Raw genomic sequence first — 21,723 nt, 5'->3', positions numbered from 1 at the left:
TAAAATGAAACTGAAATTTCCAGAGGAAAAATACCTTTTAAAAATATATTTAGAATATACAATACAATACAGTACATACCATATTGGCCCAAATATAAGACAGTGTTTTTTGCATTGAAATAAGACTGAAAAAGTGGGGGTCGTCTTATATTCGAGGTCTAGACATTATACCCATTCACGACGCTAGATGGCGTCAGATATCATTGAAGCGAATGCTGAACTTGACTCTCCAGGCCAAAGTGAACCCCTGTCACAAAAAATAAAAATTGCGGTAGCACGAAGAAGAAAAATAAAAAATAGCGGTAAGAAAGAAAAGAGAAGAAAATAATGGAAGAGATAACAGAAAATTGAGACATTTAGCGACAATCTGGAGAAAAGTGGGTCGAAGATCGGCCAGGTTAACCGGCAGCTGATGAGAAGTTACGATGTAATTTACATTTCAAAAATCCAAAGCGATTCAGTTACGAATGTGATTGCACTTTAGTTTACATATTTAAATCTTAAGATATTAAGATTTGAATGAGGCAAAACAACAAGCTTTTTTGTCTCAAATATATTGTTATAATCATTTGTTTCAGATGTACTGTAATTATTTTCTGTATAAAAATTAATTTGGTGTTCAAAAAGTCTTTTTCCAAACTTGAATCTTGAAAAAGAGGGGGTCATCTTATAATCAGGGCCATCTTATATTCGGGCCAATACGGTATTTATTTATATAGAATGAAGCCATCATTTAGCTATGTACATTATTATCTTAACGACACATTACGGACAGCTACACTTTGACTATAATTCACAACAGTTGCAGCTGTAACAAAGCGCTGTACATAGCAGTTAACATAGAACAACAAAAAACACGGAGAGTCATGCAATTTTAACCACTTTTTTTTCTATATAATTATGCAGTGTAATGTGCAATGTTGTTTACATCCATGCTCCTGGCTCAATCTTTGCCCTAAAAAATACCTATGTGCGGAAGACACTCCAGTAAACGCCATTGTTGATACAGTTACAGTCATCTTCATTCGTAGTTCTTACTGTTAAAGTGTAGCGAACTAAGATGCTCTTGGACTGCATGCATTACAGTTGACCAACCATCTTAGGCCTACTTTAACTTGTTTGCGGGTTCATTTTTGCCATATAGGACATGTTATTGTTTTATCTGACAGTTGACATCATGGCAAAAACGATCAAAGGTATCGCGTCAAAGGCAGGGAAACCCCATTGACTTCTGCTCCATGTATCTATTCGGAAAGAAGTGATTCTTTTGAGAATCGATTATCCTATCGGATTTCCCTGATTACTACTCGTGTAATCTAAACCACAAGCCCTTGGCATCTTCATAAAAAAAATAAATAAAAAGAAAAAATGGGCTCATCTCATGTTTCTTAATTGTGACGTTCCTTGCTCCTCGCTCCTCAGACATGGTGAATCTGACATGGAAGTTGTTATATTTATTTTACGTCAAACCATAGTTATTCTCTACAAAATGAATTTTGAGTGACTATTTTCAGGTGTCCTGAATGGATTACATGTAATTGTATTTCTGTTATCATGATGTCTCTGATCCACTAGTAAAAGGAGACGTTGATTCTTTGCTTTTTCATCTATAACTGCTTCAAACAACAAGGCATATGCAGGAATAGTGGTTAGGATTGCGTGACTGTCCATATCTTATGTTATGTGTTGTGTTATATTACTGTATTTTGTTATTTTATGTTAACTGTTCCGTAAAGCGCATTGTTACAACTGGAGCTGTTGTGAAAGTGCAGCGCTATATGAATAAATATGTATTGTATATTCTGCGGGAAATATTGCTTTAATTTTTGCACCAGATTAATCATTAATCATTGCACTGTATGCTGTATATTTAAAATCAATCTTGTCAAATGTCTTAGCATCTCTCGTGTATGCAGTGTGCTAATTTTGAATGCAGTCAAAGCGAACGAGTCCGTGTGAGCTGCAGTGTGGCGGGGCTTGTGTAACAATTGCACTTTGAAGACCAAGATGTCCTAATTCATTGCTTAGCAACTCTGAATGGATAGTGACACAAGTACTGTTGCAAACAGGAGAACATTCTGTGTATAACATAAAAAGCTGAATCAGCATTTGTGACTTATGCCACTGTCTTATGTGTGCATAAATGTAAAATGATCCGCAGTGGACAATGTATGTGTTAAACATTTCATCCCGCTTTGATGATATTGCAAGTGTGCCATTTGAAAGGGTTAAGTGTCGTGAGATGGCGTGTTTGGAGTGAAACAGGATGCAGTGACTGCATTGTCAGTCTGCTGGTGTGAGTGCAAACAGATGGAGCGGGTACTCCAAAACTCACGTTGTCATGGTAACGGTTTGCGTCATGATCACCAGCAATTAGCTTGCAGCTCTTTAGTTTTCATGATAGGTCTAGCAGAGGCCAGCCCTAATGGCCCTGGTGTCTAAGGAGGTGCTGTCAGAACAGCGTTCACAGCATATTCTCAGAGCCGTTAATGTTGTTAGTACTTCATTTGTGTACTTGTCATGACTCAAATTCATAAATTACTCTTTGAGGTAGCGCGTCCTCAATGCGATCCCTTGACCTCATCTACTGTATCTGTTTGAATTTATTTTTTTAATGATGTCAAAAGCTCATTCTTGGAGCAGAGTGTGCTTTGTTGAGACACAAATTCTTGGTCTGAAGAGAGGAATGCAGCATGATCAACATCATCAGCAAGTTTTTTTTTCTTTTTTCTGCCTGTTCTTGAGAGCCTGTTCCCGCTCTTGCAAAATCAAATGACGCTTTTAAGTGAAGATGTCGTGTTCCCTGAGCAGCACAAGCAGGCATTAAAGGGCTCATATTTAAAGCTTGTAAAGGCACAAAGATGTTCCCTACAATGGAAACTGCTCCTGCGGCTCAGCTTTTTTTAGGTTCAGAAAGAGGTTGTTGAACCTTGCATGTACTGAATGTTTGCTGAACCCACTGACAGGGGAAAAGGAAAGAGAATGTTGAAGTGACAGTGGGAGTCCATGCTTGAATGGAAGAATGTAGTAAATGTTTTGTTTTTCAATTTATTGCCTGTTAATAGTCTCCAGATGACCCAACTGATATAAGTTTTCTGCTGATCATTTGTAGGAAGAGACAAGACAGATCATTGTCATTTCACTTTGTGTGCAATTTAAAATGATCCTTCCTATCACTTTGGCTTACATTCTAACCATGACAAAGCACATTTTCACACCCCCCCACCCCAGACGTTCTTTGTTCCATCCCATTTTGCTGTTTCTCATTTTCTCAGAATTTTCTTTTCTGTCTTTCTCTGTGTGCCCCTTTTGAAAACGGTGTCAGCGCCGCAGCTTTTACACCAAAAGGCTGTTGCTAAGTGACGGTTGACGTCAGCCGCAGCTACAGAAGAGGGCTTGTGTGTGTTTAGCAGCTGAGGGCAGATCCCACTGAAAAGGGCAAAAACTGTGAAGCGCTGTTTGTCAGTGCTATGAAAACCCCAACTTTTGACCGGCAGCATTGCCATTTTCCATAAATGCAACATTTCAAACTGAGTAATGTGTAAAAATAAAGTTGAATGTCAAAGTTTAAAACTGATATGACAAAAAAGCTTGTCCACACACCCTTTTTCTTCACTTTTTATTTAGTCTGTCACTGTCTCTGCTCAGGCACCCCTCCCCCAGTGCACAACTACACACAGAACCTCAAATGCCCCTCATGCACATGCACATGCACACATTGCCTCTCTGCACATAATGTGAGTAGGGGTAGGCTCAAAGAGGAAAAAAAAAGAAAATGTCAACATTAAAGAACGCTCAGGGATGGCAGAATCACATACGCCACATGCTTGCTACACAAGCAACATGGTGCATTCAGGGTAATTTCCACAAAGGTCGGGAACTAGTAAACATACCACGCTCTTCTGCACATTAATCGTTTTTCTGATAATGTTTTAAAAGATCGAGAGAAGCCGAAACCAAAATCCTGATTAACTTTCGATTAATCGTACAGCTCCTTTGCTGGCATGTATCTGTGATTATACATTATGCTACTCGAACGAAGGTCAATGGACCAATCAGGGGCCAGTAATTTAGGGTCATGAACTTTATAGAGCACATTTGACAATAAAGTTGACTTGAACTTGACCTTGAACCTTATTACAGTAACTCTTGCTATGTTACAATTCACTGGAATTGTAACATAGGGAAATGTCATCTTTATACTGATAGCCGTATGTTGGGGATTCCCTGCGTGGCTATCTACAAGGGCAAGGCAATAAGCAACAACTCTTGCTATAATGGCACATAATTACTGACTTCTTTGTTGAGTGCCTTTTGCAAAATGCAAATTTTGAACACGATCTTTATGTCATGAAAATTAAACTTTCAATTAATGCATTGGGTCAAAGTTTGACCCACTGAGCCATGATTGCCTCGTATCTCAATCTGCGTGATTTACGACTCATTTTACTGTGCCGGGTCACATTTGTAGACAGCATTAAAAAAAATGCTCCCAAGCATATATTTTTTATCCTCTGCAAAAAATGAGTGTGTAAAATATTATTTTAGCTAACTTGAGACGGGCTTTGTGTTTCATCATCAAATCTACATATTGTACGGTATGTCCGAACTATGTATTATGCGCACACCAGATGGAGCAGCACAATGGCCATTGAATTGCATGTATAATGGCTGGCAGAGAACACATTAAACGAGTACAGTAAGTAAAGCCACAATGTACGCACTTATGCCAAAAGGTGACGCCCAAATGTCTTCCATTAGTTCACTTCTGCACCTCCAGTCTTTTCTTAAAGCTTTTTATAGTTGCCTTTCACCTATAAATATTTCAATCTTGTTTGCAGTACTGCAGCTGCCTCTTGTGTGACCCTCGCTTGCCCTTATCGGTGTTGAACTTGTATGCGAGGATCAAGTGGATAAATCATAGGCTTGATGTCACATGTGAGCAACAGGGAGCATGACACAGCTTCACAGATCCTGGGGATTTGGTGGTGGGCGCTCAGCCACTGACCACAGAAGTTGGCCTGGCATACACATGGATCCAAGATACATTACATGACTTGCATGGTGGACATATTATACAGAAAGTGCAGTGTAACAGTCAGTTGCGAACAAGATGCTACGTCATACCAAACCTCACAGAGATAATTGCTGCTGTACATTAAATCACGCAAGTTACCAGGATATTGTAAAAAGTCTACTTCACGAAAAGTGAATTTCAGTTCTCTTCGTAAAAATTGGGCATTTAATTGACAAAGCAGCAACTGGCTGTAAATGTAAGGTACCTTTGCTCGTCTTGAATTTGTTTAGTAAACCGACCTCAGGTCTGTTTGTGTGACTCATCTCACAGTGGGGCGACGTACCAGCACACCATGCGGCAGGCCATGCGAAATCTGGTCTTAAGTCGTTCCTGCGTTATGTTCTGACCTACACTCTTGTCAGTTTTGTCTGTTGAGGTCTGACAATGATTTATCGATGGCAGTGTGAAGCTCAAAACTTCTTCTGTCCTGCACAGCGTCAGTCATACGTGAGAGGTGTTTCTAATTGTCTGTCCCTACGATGTATTTAAATAATGTAACCACATTAATAGAAGCAGATCTCAGTGTGATGCAGTTAAGTTCAACTCATCACCTTTGCAAATGTACAAACATCCTGTGAAATGAATACTTCTCTGATGGTGTCAATCAAAACTGAAGATTATTATCTTTTGACATGTCTATCTACAGTATATGCTGTTATTGTTTGATGTTATTTGATGCAATTAATATTCGGCCCGGACCATGACGGCAAAAATAATTGTCTTTTTTTTTTTTGCTTGAGATTGAAATCACGGTGATTAAAATGATTATTCATTTATTTCAAAACTTTGTATTTACTCAACTACTAAAATTCAACTGCTCAAAACTGTCTCATGCCATTTCATCCCTGCACATTGAACACTATTCTTAAACAGTCCATTCTTTTTGTGACCTTTTAAATATGTGAAATTCAAGCCCTTTGCATTTTCATTCTGCTATAATCACATTGTTGATGCCTTACATCTTTGCTCACATTGATGCCTTCAATAAGCATCACCCTTATCAATTGATCATATTTATTTTATCTTGTTATTTTCTCGATTTTCTCGAGTCTTGGGAGTTATTGCGCTAACTTGGGATCTCAGGGATTGTATTTCCTGCCATGTCATGAGGAAATGTGTGTTGGTACAACAATCAAATGTTCTTGGATCTTTGTATCCTTGAATTTTGAGGATATAAAAATTCCTTGAATCCTTGAAAACAATAAATATAACTTGAAAGAACAACAAGAAAATCAGTTAGTAAGAAAGTAAAATTAGAATATACTTAAATAATCTATCTTTCCATCATAGCAATGGAGAAAACCCAGATGTTCCTGCACGTTGTTGCCTCTTGTGGCAACATGGTGCCATGTATGAATGTTGTACACACTTGGAATGAGAATAGAAGAAATTGTGATTGAACTCTATTAATATCACATTTTTTCACAAATTAAGAAGAATTGGTGCCTTTGAATAGTCATATCTTACAATGTGTATCATTTCTTTTGTTGTCTGTTTGGTACAGTACCGTAAATTCCATCTGTGGTCTAATTAAACACCTTAAAGGACTCTCAGGGATGGCAGAATCACACACGTTACGCAAGCAACATGGTGAATTCAGGGTATCTTCACAACCTGTGAATGCACCACGCCATTCTGCACATTAATCGTTTTTCTTCCATTATAACGTTTTAAAGATCAAGAGAAGCCAAAATTGAAACCACGATTACATTTCGGTTAATAGTCAAGCCCTATTTAATGTTGTGGCAGGTTAGCATAACTTTTATCAGCATCATTTGACACTCCTCCATGTATTAACTAAAACTCCATCAAAGGTCTCTGAACCTGGTGGTCTAGTATCATCGACTCCAGTTTTTGTCAGCTTGTATCTCTACTGTGCACAAACAGCAGTCAGAATCACTAGATTGTGCTTGAGACATCTTAGGGAGCCGGAGCGATTCTGACCTTTACCTCTGCGAGCCAACCCAGGTCTACTCACTGTGATTGGAAGAGGAGGAAAGGGCTGCCTGAAACGTGGCCTTTGTTGCTATGGAGCACATTACCAGAAATCAGTCCTTTCTGCCATAGCATTTTTGTCACAAATATACCACAAGACTCTGGGCTGTACATATTTTTGTCTTCATGGTGACACATTTCACAGTCTACCTCAATGAATGCCACAGTTTAGAAAGGAAGTGCATTGCATGCATGAGAAATCAAATGCTTCTTCGTTCACTTGCTTGTAAATGATTGACTTGATCACTGTTGCTCTCTCTCTCTCTCTCTCTCTCTCTCCCTCTCTTTTTTTCACCCTATATCTCTCGCTTCCACTTCCCTGTTAACTCCTCCTCTCATGGCTCGCCTCTGATGGATGGCGTTTGTGTTCACATGCTTGTTATTGGCCAGAGCTGCCGGGCTCAGGCGTTGTGTTTATGAGAGGAGCTTACACTGATTCCACGATAAAACCAGATGTTCCCTTACAAGGCTTTGAGTCTCTCATCTCGCTCTCATGTCCATATCAGGTATAACCTTCCTGCTGCACTGATGCCTCCCAACCACAGAGTTCCAAAAGACTCGTGTGGAAGACAAAGCCTTGCACATAAAGATTTGATTTATTTAAAATAAAAAAATCCTTCACTTAGTTAAGTTTGACAGTATTGGGTTTTGTGTTTTCTTCACTTACAAACAATGTAAAGAAAGACACCCTGACGCAAATGTCAACCACCACTAACATGGTTGACTCATTCAGAAAATGTGTCCCGTCTGGGGCTGCCTGGGCACTGCTTCAATCGAAAACATTTGCAGTGAGATCACCTTTGTCCCCTGGCATCGGTGGAGTCTTTGATAAACGCTACCTTTGAAAGCATGATTGGAATTGGCTAGTACATGTAGAAGACGGGAAGATCAGATCAAGCGGCTTATTTTACCCTCAGAAACAACTGTGCAACTGTGTATTGTAGTGGTTTAATAATGCATTTTTGACCGATACAATGCGGATCGATATAAGGCCCAATGATTCGACAGAGAGCGATATATTACTTTTTTGGAATGATATAATTCGTTGATACGGTAAATATGGCTTTTCTGTAAATAAAGCTATTCTAATTAAATGTAACGCCAAATAAACACAATTGAATGCTGTTACATTGGGTTTTATTTGTAAAGCCACCGCAGATTTACTGATTTAAAACATATAAAAAAGTGATATAAGAACAAACCCGTTCTCTTTTTATACATGAACCTAGCTTATTATCAGGGTAAGCTGGTTCTTTTTAGACATGAAAGCATCAATGGAAACAAACCCTTTTGGAATGTGCTTCATATATCTGAACAATATTCAACATTCTCCTTTGTGGAACAAAAAAATATATGCAAGTATTAGGCTTGTATATTTTCACATTTAATTAAACTGCTGCGATGATTGTTCTGTTTAAAGAACAACCATACCTGTATGTAACAGTAAACAATTTTGCCAAAGTCTTGCATATTCTTTTTGAACAATATCAGCTAATATACATGGTCTGGCAGCAAGATATTTATCTTTGTGTGCCACAATAATAAGTAATTCTTTAGGTCGGAGGTTATTTATGATCAAGTTTTTGGATGAATAAGCTAGGAACACTTTTTTGGGCCCACTACCTTGCACGACAGTGACTGCTGTTGAACAGAATTGTTGCTCTTTGTGACAGTTGTACCTCTGTTGTATTTCACTCAACATTTACAAAGGCGATACACAACAACCGTCTCGTCAAGATGATCTGTTTTCTCGCAAAATCCAGTGTTCCCACAGAAACGCATTGCTTGGTCTTCCTCCTCAAAGCAATGATCTATGTTGATCCATTATAATCTATATTGTGTGCTTGACGTAAATCTCCGGCACCGGCCAGAGTTGACATGCAGAGGATACGAATACAATCTTATTAAAAACAACATTAAAACCTAAATCAAAAAATAAATGGGCATAGGAAATTTTGAGTGTAAAATTCTTTCATCAATGAAATTGATTCAATCGACCACATCAAATTTGAGCCACGCACTGAGTTGCCTCATGGTCAGAGTGAACGTGCACGCTCAGAGTGTAGTTCTGAACGTGGCGGAGAGTGCGATGCCAAAGGTCGGACAGGGCTAGAACAGGGAACTTCTGGAGCAATTTGCGTGCTTCTTAACTGACACAGCGCAGTGTGTGGCAGCCCGAAAGAGGAAAGTGGATATATTGAAAGACGGGGCTCGCTCTCACTCACTTGAATGGATCTGGCGACGGGCACATAAGCTCACAAAAAATGCTTCATTTACTTCCTACATGGATACATATGAAATTGCAAATATTGTTAAGTATTGTTCTAAAACACAATCCCAATATATGTGGACTGTATGCTGGCTGTATTTTTATGACTTTGTGGCCGGCGGTTGTCTCCCTCGCTTCAAACTAGGAAATGGGCCTGTAAAGTGGAGTTACTTGCCACATTAATGAAAGAAACACTTGCATCTGTTCTAAAACACATGTTGAATAGAAAACAATTCGTGACTAAAAGATAAAAACAAACTAAAATACAAATACCCAGTGCAAAAATACAATCCTACGTAAATGGCACCTTTATTAAAACTTGAGCCATGTACCATTCTTTTGACAGTTAAATTTCAATGTGCGGGTTCCACTGTAAATTTTACAGGCACAGCTCGTCCAAATAAATCCTCTCTAACTCAGCTATCCTGAAGCCGTTTGTGCGGTTACATTCTTCCATTTTGCTTCAATTTGTAGCTTTCTCGACAGCTTGCAATTCAATTAGCACAGAAGAGAAACAGACACCAGGATGATTGCGCGTATCCCACTCAAATGCATCGTTGTGGTGTATTTATGCTTGCCGTAATCCTGCAAGTAGTGTACAAGGCCTGTTTTGGCAACACTGATCGCCGCCTGCAGACCTTTGATGTCGCCTGCAAAAAGTTATGGGCGGTTTGAATATGAAACATACCATTGTGGTAAAAAGTTCATCACTGACGTCTAAGGGCTGACCTTAGCCAGATTGTGGCATTTATGTCGGCCTGTGTCATGCTTGTTGTTCTTGTGAGCTCCGCTGTGTCTGGCACGCGTGAGTCAATGCTGAACTGAAATGTCTGTCTCTAGTAATGCTACGCAGTACTTGTCAAATTACAGTTTGATTGAACTAAAAAAGGCATAACGTTACTGGACTAGTTCTGAAATCCATCTGCAAACCTCAAGTTGAATAGCCTCTGCCCTTGCAAGAGATTTCAAATTGGCTTTTGACAACTTTGCAAACAAAGTTTGAAAAAGGTAATATACTCTCGATAGCCTTCATGTTTTCTAAACCATCTTCAGTGCAGACTTTTGTAAAAGGTGACCATTTGATTCTTGACTTGTAGCAAATTTTACATTATGCAACAACAGATGATTAGATCTTTTATTTTATTAGCTGACAGACAGAAGTGCATTGTGTACTATTCAAACTGAGTTGCGAGGAGTCATAAGGTCAGCACACTCAGAGCTGCCCATGAGTTGACCATATCTAGCTCAAGTTTGAAAACTGTGGCCACAAAGTGCTTGTCACACCACACTTTGGAAGAAGTTTGAGTATGATGAAATGAAATAGAGTTGTCATTAAAAAGTATTAATGAAATATTGTGGTCATTTTTTTTTCTTCTTCCAAAGGTTTATCAGATGTCAGCTAAAAATTCCTCAAGCTGCAACACAAATTGTTTTAGCCCCTTTTGGATTCTTAAACTAATATCCAGAGAGCATGGACTGACAGTCTACAGTAAGTTACAGTAGATAACAGGTAACAGTCAAGTAAACCAAATCATTGAAATATGTACTGTAAATTTGAAGTGCTTGATCTCAACTAAAAGCAGCCCTAGAGAGTGACAGCAGAGGCAGGAAAGTTGCGCATTGTGATAAAACCCAGGCCCAAAACCAAGGGTGTGGGGGTTTCCTCTTGGATATGTGGTGTCTCATTTCAATACAGTACATGTTCATGGCTTTAATGGTTAGTACAAGTTAGCAGTCAAGGAAACAGTAGGATATTATATCATTTCTGTGTTAAAATGGTCTGGCACATATGCCACAAAATCTTCCCACTGTCTATCGCACAGAGTTGAGAAAAAAACTGCATGTTTTATTTTTAATTCTCTTCAGTTGACGGAGTGCAAAGCTTAACCAGCTTTTCCCTGTGTGTGTGGCTATAAAGCAAAGCGCAGAGACCCTCTGTCTTAGAAATGCACACGTGCAGTTGGTGAATGGGCCAATTGATCATTGCTATCAGCCTTTCAAAATATCCACACTTTCTCCTTTGTTTTTTTACCCTCTTGCTGTCTGTGTTACACACTATTTCCTCCTTTGACAATCCTGCCATTTTTTGGTGTTTCAGTAATACCGTATGTTGTATGAGAAGCCCCATAACGCGATACAGCGTCAAAGGCAGCGGGCACAGCTCAGATTTTTGACATATGTATTTGTCAAAGGCCAATAAAGTTTTTTTCATTTTCGGTTTTAGGTGAACCATAACTTTACGTTGTGTGTGAAATAGTGGCACCCATGTCAATTCCTTGACTTGATTGGCAACAGGACATGCATTGTGGGTAAAATGTAAAATAATCAAACATTGAGAGAGTGACATGGCTAACATTGAGAGAGTAACATGTCTATACTTGTTTTACTACGCTAGTTACATGTAATAGAAACATGAAAAACATTTTGCGAACGTTTTTCAATACCTTACCAGAACAATTAGATATATAGGGTGATCGATCAGCCTTTAAAGGCTTTGATTGCATTCACCGATCACATACTTTTTCAATATCGACCGATAAATATCTGCCACCAATCGATCAGAGTATCCCTAATCAGCACAGTATATTAAACACATTCGATTCATTCCAAGTAGGACGAGTAGCAAACAAGTGCACTGTACAGTGTGAGTGCACAGCATCTGAAAGTTGAGTGAGAAAAGCAAGATGGATGACATTTTGCCTCGTTATTTTCCCTTGTCAAATAATTTTCATGGACCTGCCAGGTTGCCCTGCCGACAGTTGGAGGACCAGCCACCTGGAGGACAATGAATGTCATATTTGTGTAAGCCTTCAGTCATCTCCAATACATGTTGCTTGCACTGGAAGATCGGATGGCAAGGTGTCTTCCTAACATTCTTGTATATTAATCTTTTGCTTGACATGACATACAATTATTAGACTCGGAAATTATTTGGCCCGCAAAAACAATAAATGAAGCAATGGGGGGGGGGGAAAAGTAATATGCAGTCATTGGCAGAGTTAAGTCTAGGGTTCATTTCCAGGGCTCTATGACTGGAAAAATAATACACTTCCTGTTCTTGTTTCCTGTTTGGGGGCTAATGGACATTCATTGGCGTCACACTTTCCATACAGCTTGTTGAGTATGAAAATTTGAGTCAGGTTTTTGCTGAAAATTTGGCTAATGCTAAATACTATCTTGGATCACAGTTCAACAGCTATAAACAAGTAAATACACTCACTAGCTATCCCAACTTTGTTGCTTCCCATTCTCCAAGCCTGCTTCTTTTTGCTCGTATTGGAAGCTGGCTGTATTGTACAAGTCCCAGTGCCCAATTGCAGACCGCAATGGTTATTTTGTCCCTCGGGGTTATTCCATGTGACCCGCTAGGGCTGCACGATGAATTGATATGTAATTGCAATTTTGATTTTGGCTTTATTCCGATTTCCTCCCACATTCCAAAAACATGCATGGTAGGTTAATGGAATACTCTAAATTGTCCCTGGTTGTCATTGTGAGTGTGTATGGTTGTTGTTTGTTGATGTTTGCCCTGCGATTGGCTGGCAACCACTTCAAGGTGTACCCTGCCTACTGCTCGAAGACAGCTGGGAGAGGTTCCGGCATGAATTATGATTCAGATTCCGATTTGGTCTGTAAGGTGGACAGAAATGTTGATCATTGTTTTCCAAAGTAAAAGTAAATGTTTTATTTTTCAACACAAAGTTGAATATTTATTTTTGAAATGCTGGAATTCTGAGGAATTGGGGAGTTATTAATGAGAAAAAGGTATCAAAATGATTAGCTTATCAAAAATGATCAATTAATTGTGTCATCAATTAGTTCTTGATTAATCGTTGCACCTCTACGCAATTTATGCATTTTTCTATTTGGCACTGTCTCAACGTTGGGGCGCACCTTCGAATCTCAGACTGCAACTTTGTGGATTTGGCAGGTTGTCTTTCCTTAACTGCTTTACTGTACATGTCATCACTTGTCTTCAAAGAAAAGTTTTATTGAGTTTGAGTATTACATTGGTTAACTTAAATTGGGTGACATTAAAAAGATGAGATAGGATTTGCACATCTACAATGATTTTATTACGCACACCTCATTTGTCAATAAAGTTAAGGGAGAAGTATTTTTTTAATCATGTGTAGTAGTGTAATACTTGTACACGTATGTGGCGACTGAACATGTACAATGTTTCTTAAAACATTCCCTGTCCAGATACAAAAGTTTGATAATGCTGACAGTTAGACACTTAGATGACTCATTCTGGCAAGTCCAAGCCACAGTATCTCACATAAGTGAGTACAGTCATATTTTTGTCAATATTTTGTATCTTTTCCTGGGACAACACAAAAGAAATGACACTGTGCTAAAATGTAGTCAGTGTACAGGTTGCATAAGTGTAAACTGACTCTATTCCAAAGTTAATTCAGCACAGCCATTATGTCTTAACGGCAGGCAACAAAAGTGAGTACACCCCCAAGTGAAACTGTCCAAAGTAGGCCCAATCAGCCCTTTTCCCTCCTAAGACTTGTAGGACTTGTGGAACAGAAAAACACAGACACTAACTGCAGACCTCCGGCCATTTTCTATGTTCTATTCCATATCATTTTTTTCCCTTGCTGTGGTTGTGCGTGTCTTGGCAGCCGCAGCTCAGTCCTCATTATCAGCGCCCGTCGCTGCAGACTGACGTCAGCACGGTCATCCACCTCCATACAAATGTCCTGCCTGCCATTGATACCTGTTCTCTGGCCCACCCTCCCGCTCACACACGCTCTAGTTAACATGTTTTTATCAGTTTGAGCAAGGTCCGTCCTCTCACACCACGGTGCTACAGCCTCGCCAATATGACACACAGGTGCAACTAGCCGGCCCTCTTATAGCTTGCACAAGTTTATTGAGTCCTGTTAAGAGATATTTACGACTGCACTCATGTTGAGTGCTGTGGGGTTTTTTTTCAATGTCCTACTTTTTTGTCTTTGTGCTTGAAGGCCATCATGTTTGTGATAATGTTTTGTGTGTATGTCTGCCGTGTGTATGTCTGTCAATGTGCTACTGTACATGATTATTTTAATGTTGATCAAATGCACAAATATATACTTCCACAAACATAGACTTGCTATGTGGTGAGAGACTAGCGCATCAATTAGAGGTGTTGACATGTTTTCTTATGACTTCAGAATGCAAGCATGTCCTTGTACACCCAAATGTGTTTGGTGTGAGAAGTATTGTATTGTTGTTATGCAAGCAAGTTGGCATGTGAGAACAGCTTAGTTGGCTGTCACCCCATCTATACCATTATGTCATCTTGTCATAACATCACTGAAGAAAATATGTCCTGTTCATTGAAAGAGCATCCATTTTTTCCCCTTTCCAGCAAATACACTAAGCTGTGTGTTGTGACCTATGTGGTAATGTTGGTACCAGCTTTTCCAGTTCCTGGATCATGTAGCAATAAGGTCATCAGAATTCCAAAGGGACCTCTTTCCATTATAACTCTTAAAACAAAACAATAAATAATATAAAATTGAGTGTTCCATTAAACTGCCACGCATATTTTTGGAATGTAGGAAGAAACTGGAGTACCCGTAGAAAACCCATGCAGGCACAAGGAGAACATGCAAACTCCACACCGGAAGGCCGTAGATGGAATCGAACCCTGCACCTCTGCACTGTGTGGCAGACTTGCTAGGTAGACCTGCTAACCAGTCAATGACAAAACTACGCGAACGCTATTGCTTTGGTTGAGGATGCAGAGGAAGAAAAATTTTAGGTCTCTAAAGAATTAATCGATGATCAAAATGAATGATCGATGAAGTTGATGACTAATTGAGTCGTCATTCCACCTCTATTGTAGATGTTTCCACCCGTGCTTGTCGACATCTCCTGCAGTCGGGCTCTGCCAGTGACTTGAACTGGAAGGAGGTGTTTGTCCTGTTTTGCCAAATGCAAATGCATAACCCCTATTGAAGATTCTAAATTGCCCATTGGTCTGATTGTGAGTGTGAATGGTTATTTCTAAGTGCCAGCGATTGGTTGGTGACCAGCCTAGGGTGTACCTCGCCGCTTGCCCAATGTCAGTTTTGCTTACACAAAACCCTGATGCGGACAAGTGGTACTCAAGATCGATGGTGTATGATTGAAAGGTTCAGTAGAAAATGTAACTGTCACCACCTTTTTCTGTACTTCCTGTCTTAAATTACGTGTTCTTCACAAAGTCAATTCCTTCCCTTCTTGATGTCCTTGACTTCACGTCTGCTGCCTTGTTCCAGATCCACCATGCTGCTCCGTCGACAGGCAGAGAGCCAACAAGTTAACAACCCTACTCGGTCCTCTGGCCATCTCCTGCCATCTTGTTGCCTTGTTTTTTTTCTTTCCCCACCCTTTACTGGCCTCTGTGTCTAGTTGCCATGGCAAGGGCTTCTTTGCCATATTAAATGTTTGGCACCAATATCCAGATTCTGATGACAAACACCCAATATGCCACTTTGATCAACGAAGCAGTGGATGATTAGAGGAGACGGGATTGTGCCACTCTACTATGGAACAATCTGGACTTGTATTCATGTCACATGCAGCATGTGATGCTCGTTTACATACACTTCTGGGGGGGAAAAAAAACACATTTTGTATGGCAATTTATTTGTTTGAATTTCTGTCACATTTGTGTGGTGCTATTTTAGATGTCTATCTTTTCTTTTTTACACACTACATTATAATTGACACAATTGGGGTCATATGAAAATCTGCACTTATTTACACTTATTAATTTACTTCGTACTAGCTTCTCAAGTAAATCTAAGTCAGTGATTCACAACCACTGTGCACCAGCACATTAATATGCCATGCGTGGTCATCAGGTGTTATGTGGAAAGTTGTCCAGTTTCACAGAATTTGTCTGGAAAATTAATACATTTATTTACAATAAATAATTGTTCTTTGTTGCTCTTTCTCTGCCTGTGACCTTGTGACTTGCTCTAGATGGCTTAACGTACAATTAATTAACCTATGTATCCACCATTCCCATATATACAAAAGAATGATAGCTTTGTGTTCAACTAGTACTCATTTGTGAGAGTAAAGATCAATATCATAATTACAGTATTTGAGTGCTGTATGTATAATTCTGTGACATTTTAGTTTTGAGCTGGACTTGAGATTTTTCTGAGATAAGATATTGTATGTAAAGGTTGGGATACTCTGCACCAAGGCATAAGCAAATGTGTGTGTCTCGCCCTCTTGTGGCTGCAAGAGTGAAGCTGGGCTTGTTAACAAGTGACGATTAATTCATAGGCCTATATTTAAGACAGTGAACCACATGTATCTTGGCTTAAGGTTATATTAAATTACATTGGGCACTTCTGAAGATTCGGTCAATTCAAGCACTAATATTTTTTTGAGGTGATAATTTCTTTTATAATTTGTTATTTTTTACAAGTGAAACAGGGAACAGAACAAATCATTTGATTCGTCCAGCTCAGCTACACTTTTATTTGTCATACATCATGTTTTGCTGTTGCTTGATCCAACCCTGTTACAGCTACTGAGGCACCCAAGAAACATATTTCAACAATATACAGTAGCTGAATAAATTTCCTTTGCTATCAAATTAAAAAAAAACAGTCACATTTTATTTGAAAACAAATGACATTTTAGTAATATGGTACTGGTAAATAAAGAGGGTTACAAATCAGTGCTGATGTAAGAATGCATGCTTGCTGCTTTAGCTGCTATGCTAACTGGTCAGGAACAAATTTAGCAATCAGATTTTAAAAAAAGTTACAAATTAGTGCTGATGTCAGAATATTGTGCGTGGATTATTTTATTATTTTTTTGGTGGGGGACACAAAATATCCTCCAATTCTAGAATGACCAACATACTTACTTTAATTTCCGAAAACATAAGTTTGCCATTCAAAACAAGCAAAACCTGATAAGGTCATGTGTTTTGACGACAAAGTTCGAGTGCTACATTACATGGATATTTCTTCGTCAAGTTAGTCACAATCTAAACTGCAGATTGGGTCATTTGAGGCCCAGTGGTGTGGTGTTACGCAACATGCTCTAACAGACTGTACAGTATTCTGTTCTGGAGCGCAACTGCTGTTTGGTTACCGACAGATAGCATGGAAATGCGGCCGACTGACGTAGTTGCCACCAGATAAGATCCCCATAGCTCCATTGTCAATGCACCGCTGTGGTTTTGGTGGTTTACTTTTCCTCCTCAGTCTGCTTTCAGTAAGGCAGCGGTCATTAGCATACCTGCTGTGGGAAGTGTATCATGCTGTGCATCAAATCCTTCATGTAAACACTCGTACTACTCTGTGGATTTAGATAATAAGAAGAATGGACTAACAGATGGTTTCCTTCATGCTGACCTTCCAGTACTGCGCTGTGAAAATCTGCAATGAGTGTTTGTTTTAGCTTTTAGTCTGTAAAGTTATATGCTGCCTGCTATTAGCACCCACTTATTTTCTAAGAATGTTTGTAACTCTCCTTTCCAGATGATCTTGTGGGACTGGGATCTAAAGCATTGGTATAAACCACAGTATCAGGTCAGTAATGACATGCTTATTGACGCTAATAAAAGGTGGCTTCAAATCACCAGTTGCTGGTACTTCAACACACACACACACACGCACGCACGCACTGTTTGAAAGCTGGTACATAATGACCTTGACATTGTTGACTTGCCACATTTTATCACACTCAGACATTCCCACTCCTCTAAGAACTATTTGTTTACTCTGTCAAAGAATTTTGCTTCCACGGCCCAAAATCCCATTCTGTTACTGTTTTATCGATATATATTATAGGACGCTTTTGGGGTTCACTGAGATTAATAGTCCTGTCTCCTTTCTGGTATTAAATATTCATTTAAACCTAATGACATTTATAGACTCCTGCTATTCTTAAAACGTAAAATAACTTATTCAACAGAAAGCGAATACACAGACACAAATTTTTGAATAATATACAATATGAATCCAAACACAAACATTGTGACTGAGCCAGATTGGACGGAAAACTATATTGCTTCAAATTTTAAACATAGTGTTGTATGACCAAGTTTAGAAAGAAGTTGAACTTTTCAAGGTAAAGGAATTTCTTTTTAAAATTGTGTGAAGGTACTTGAACCACACTGAAAATGCACAGGAATGGTCGTGCTTAGTAGGTCTGCTGCTGCACAGCTAGGAGCTGCTGGTTCATTGTAATGTCTTCATGTTGCTTGTTCTCCCCATGTATGTTTGGGTTTTGTCATTTGTTCAATAAAGCGATTGAAAGCGACCCCAAATAATATACATTCTCAGTCTTAAGGACTCTTTTCTCTTGCCTTATTGCTGCAACAGTAATCTGTGTGGAAAACTAATGATCCCTGCGAAGATCCAAGGCAAAGAATTTGCTTTGACCTTTTTTTTTTTTTTTTTGATGTAATTTAATTGTTGGAGTCCTACCGCCAGCAATGTATAGCTTAATTTAAGTACTGCTTATTATATTACTTAGTCATATACTTTTTTGCAATGCTAATACTTAACTCTCTTACTGATCACACTGAGACTCTTTTTGAATGAGGTGGTTGTGTACAATGATCAGTCTTAAACTGTAGAAATGGTTCCACGCACATTGCACCATGGGACTTACTGAGTGAAACGTGTTATGTCTTCTTTCAAATACGTCAGCATTGTCATAGATCTCTAATGCTGCCTTGACACGACTCCACCTTATTATATATCAGGGTGCAGCGAGCGGCAATGGCGTTGACCTGTCAGTCATCAACGAGGCCAGAAACCTGGTGTCAGAACTGATGATGGACTCGTCCTTGTCATCCCAAACAATCTCAACCCTGCACAGCATCTCCAACCTCATGGGGACCTTCTCAGGGTCGTGTCGGCCCCGGGTCAACCCTTTCACCCCGTTCCCCGGCTTTTACCCCTGTGATGAGGTGGATGACTCAGTAGAGAGGAGTGAACGTAAAACCATTAAGGTGGGTATACGCATTGTAAAAATACATGAGCAAAAGTCGAATGGCTTTCAGTGAAGCGCACAACCACACCATGGTAGAACAATTCTAAATACTGTACAATATTTTGATTTGACTCAGTAATTTCCCGGTTAATACTCATCTACTCCTTAAAAGTAGGTGATGGTAATTGGAGCACTGCAATTCAAGTGAACTGTAAAATAAAAATCTCGGAACGTATCTTTATCCTGATCTTCTTGCGTCATGCACCATACAGTTTCGCAGTATGTAGTTTTTGCATAATTCTACTGGCAAATATCTAATACAGTATATATATACTGTACATATATAATATAATATAATATCTAACCCAGAACACCTCACCAGGTAGGCGTCCAGGAGGTATCCTAACCAGACTCCCGAGCTACTTCATCTTCGGAGAGCCCAGAAATTAATCTTCACGTATATGGGCTTTCTCACTCCTCTTTAAAACTAGCTGTCTTCTCTGTCAGGAAAATGTACATTTTTGTCCTCAAAAGAGTGCTCATTCTTTTTGAGGTGTAGTGTCATATAACTGTGTGGATTGTGTTGCATGAAGACTTGTTCTTGATAAAGGTATTTAACACTTTCATGCACAAATACTAATAACCTACATCAGGATTTTTTTTCTCAAGTTTTTGATTTGTCTTTAGGCATGAAAATAAATAATGGCAGTGGATGGCAATACACAGAAGGGTCCATTGTAGTGGTTGACGCACAACTGTGACACTAAGATTATTTAATATAAGAGAAAACAACATGTGAATAGATGTCCACTCTAGTAACCGCTGACCCTGAAAGGGTTAAGAACTTCGTTTTCTTACATTTTTCTGATAAATTCTTGGGCAGAGTTAGAAAATGATTGTACATTCTGTTGGCACGTTTTATTACAATATGCAGGATGACAAGTCTTAAAACATAATTTACTCTTTACTCTTTACAGGGTTTGAGCAGCAGAAACAGCCTGCCTACTCCTCAGCCCAGGCGGAGTTCTACCTCCTCTTCTGTGCTGCCTCCTATCGACACACTTTCATCACGGTGGGAACGTAACACCGGCAAGAGATCACACCCTGACCTTCACTTGATTAGGTATCAACACAACACACAGCCACATTGCTGCACACTCAAACAAAACATTCTTTTGCAGCTGTTCATCTTTTTCATTGCCAACTTTCAGACTGCAGAGAAAATCCACATGAATTAGATTTATTTTTTATTTTTTGGCCTATATGTGACCAGTCCTTGATTTTCAATCATTTATTAAAAAAAAAAATCTTTCATGACAATCTCAATGGCTAGATTCAGATTTTTTCAAATCCAACTCCAGTCACTTTCATATGTGGTCCAGGACCAGCTACGTATCTGATTTTTTACAACGTACCCTCAGTCTGAAAGGACAGGTCGCATGTATCCGACCTATATGTCATCAAACACCCAATTTGCGCTCAGCGCGGGCAGATGGATCGTGCTTGGGAGGGAGATTGACAATTGTACGTGAATCTGCAAAGTTGTTTGAGTAAGTGTGTTGACTTTAATCTCACTTTAAAAATGAAGCATAAAGTATACATTTGTGATGATAGTAGTAATTCAGACACAAATGCGGTTCATTTATTACACATAGCAATAACACAACACCATTTCAAGTGGACATCTCCATGAAATTAGGAGATTGAAAAACTTTGCCTCGTTTCCCCAAAATATTTATACTTCCTCCCACATCGCGCCTCTGTAGATGATTGAAAGATGAGCCCCTTCACGCTGGAGCATATCTATTTCTGTAAGCACTGCCGCGTCATGGTTTCTTTTGTGCCTGTCACTCAACGTCGTGCTTTGTGCGCATGCATGTCACATCACAGATGCAGTCCGTTGACATTAGGAGTTCAATTCAACCTAAAAAGATCGTATTTGACCAAAAAAACTGAATTTGGCATTACACCCTGCAGTGTCAATGTAGCCTAAATTCCTTTGAATTCATCATATCTTGGATGTATATTTGTATTGATTCTTTTGGGGTCTTAGATGTATATTTGTGTCTCAATGGTGCATTAGGGCTAAATTAAAGGAAGCAACTGATACCTGGTAAAGAATAGGGGTGTTCACACGGCACACATTTGCTTCGGTGCTGCACCAATGTATTTTGTTGCGATATATCTTACACCGGAGCGAATTTTGTGGAGCGTTCACACGTACAAAGCCGCTGACTAAAGAGAAGCGTGTTAACCCCGGTGCAGCCCCACTTGCGTTCACACGGCAGTTTCTGCAGTGGTGCAAAACAAAGAGCTGTCGTGTTGGTTCTTTTTAAAACATACACAACTCAAGCAACTACTACTGTACAGGCACGTCCTTCTCCTTCTCGGTCTCCGTGCCTTTTGCTCGAGAGGCGTTCACTGACCG

The 21,723-nt window shown here is 39.3% G+C and overlaps 1 protein-coding gene across 1 annotated transcript in view; it reads left to right on the top strand.

Moving 5' to 3' along the window:
- Positions 1-21,723, top strand: part of pde3b (phosphodiesterase 3B) — a 44,790-nt gene that overhangs the window by 10,726 nt on the left and 12,341 nt on the right. Inside the window, exons 2-4 of the mRNA XM_086106847.1 lie at positions 17,834-17,884; positions 19,066-19,314; positions 20,273-20,418. Coding sequence (XP_085962973.1) covers positions 17,834-17,884; positions 19,066-19,314; positions 20,273-20,418 — 446 coding nt within the window. The remainder of the gene's footprint in view (positions 1-17,833; positions 17,885-19,065; positions 19,315-20,272; positions 20,419-21,723) is intronic.

This window comes from Hippocampus guttulatus, chromosome 3 (genome assembly GCF_054856545.1).
Source record: "Hippocampus guttulatus isolate MCC_2025c chromosome 3, RoL_Hgut_1.0, whole genome shotgun sequence".
NCBI lineage: Eukaryota > Metazoa > Chordata > Actinopteri > Syngnathiformes > Syngnathidae > Hippocampus > Hippocampus guttulatus.
This window is presented reverse-complemented; position numbering and strand designations above follow the sequence as displayed.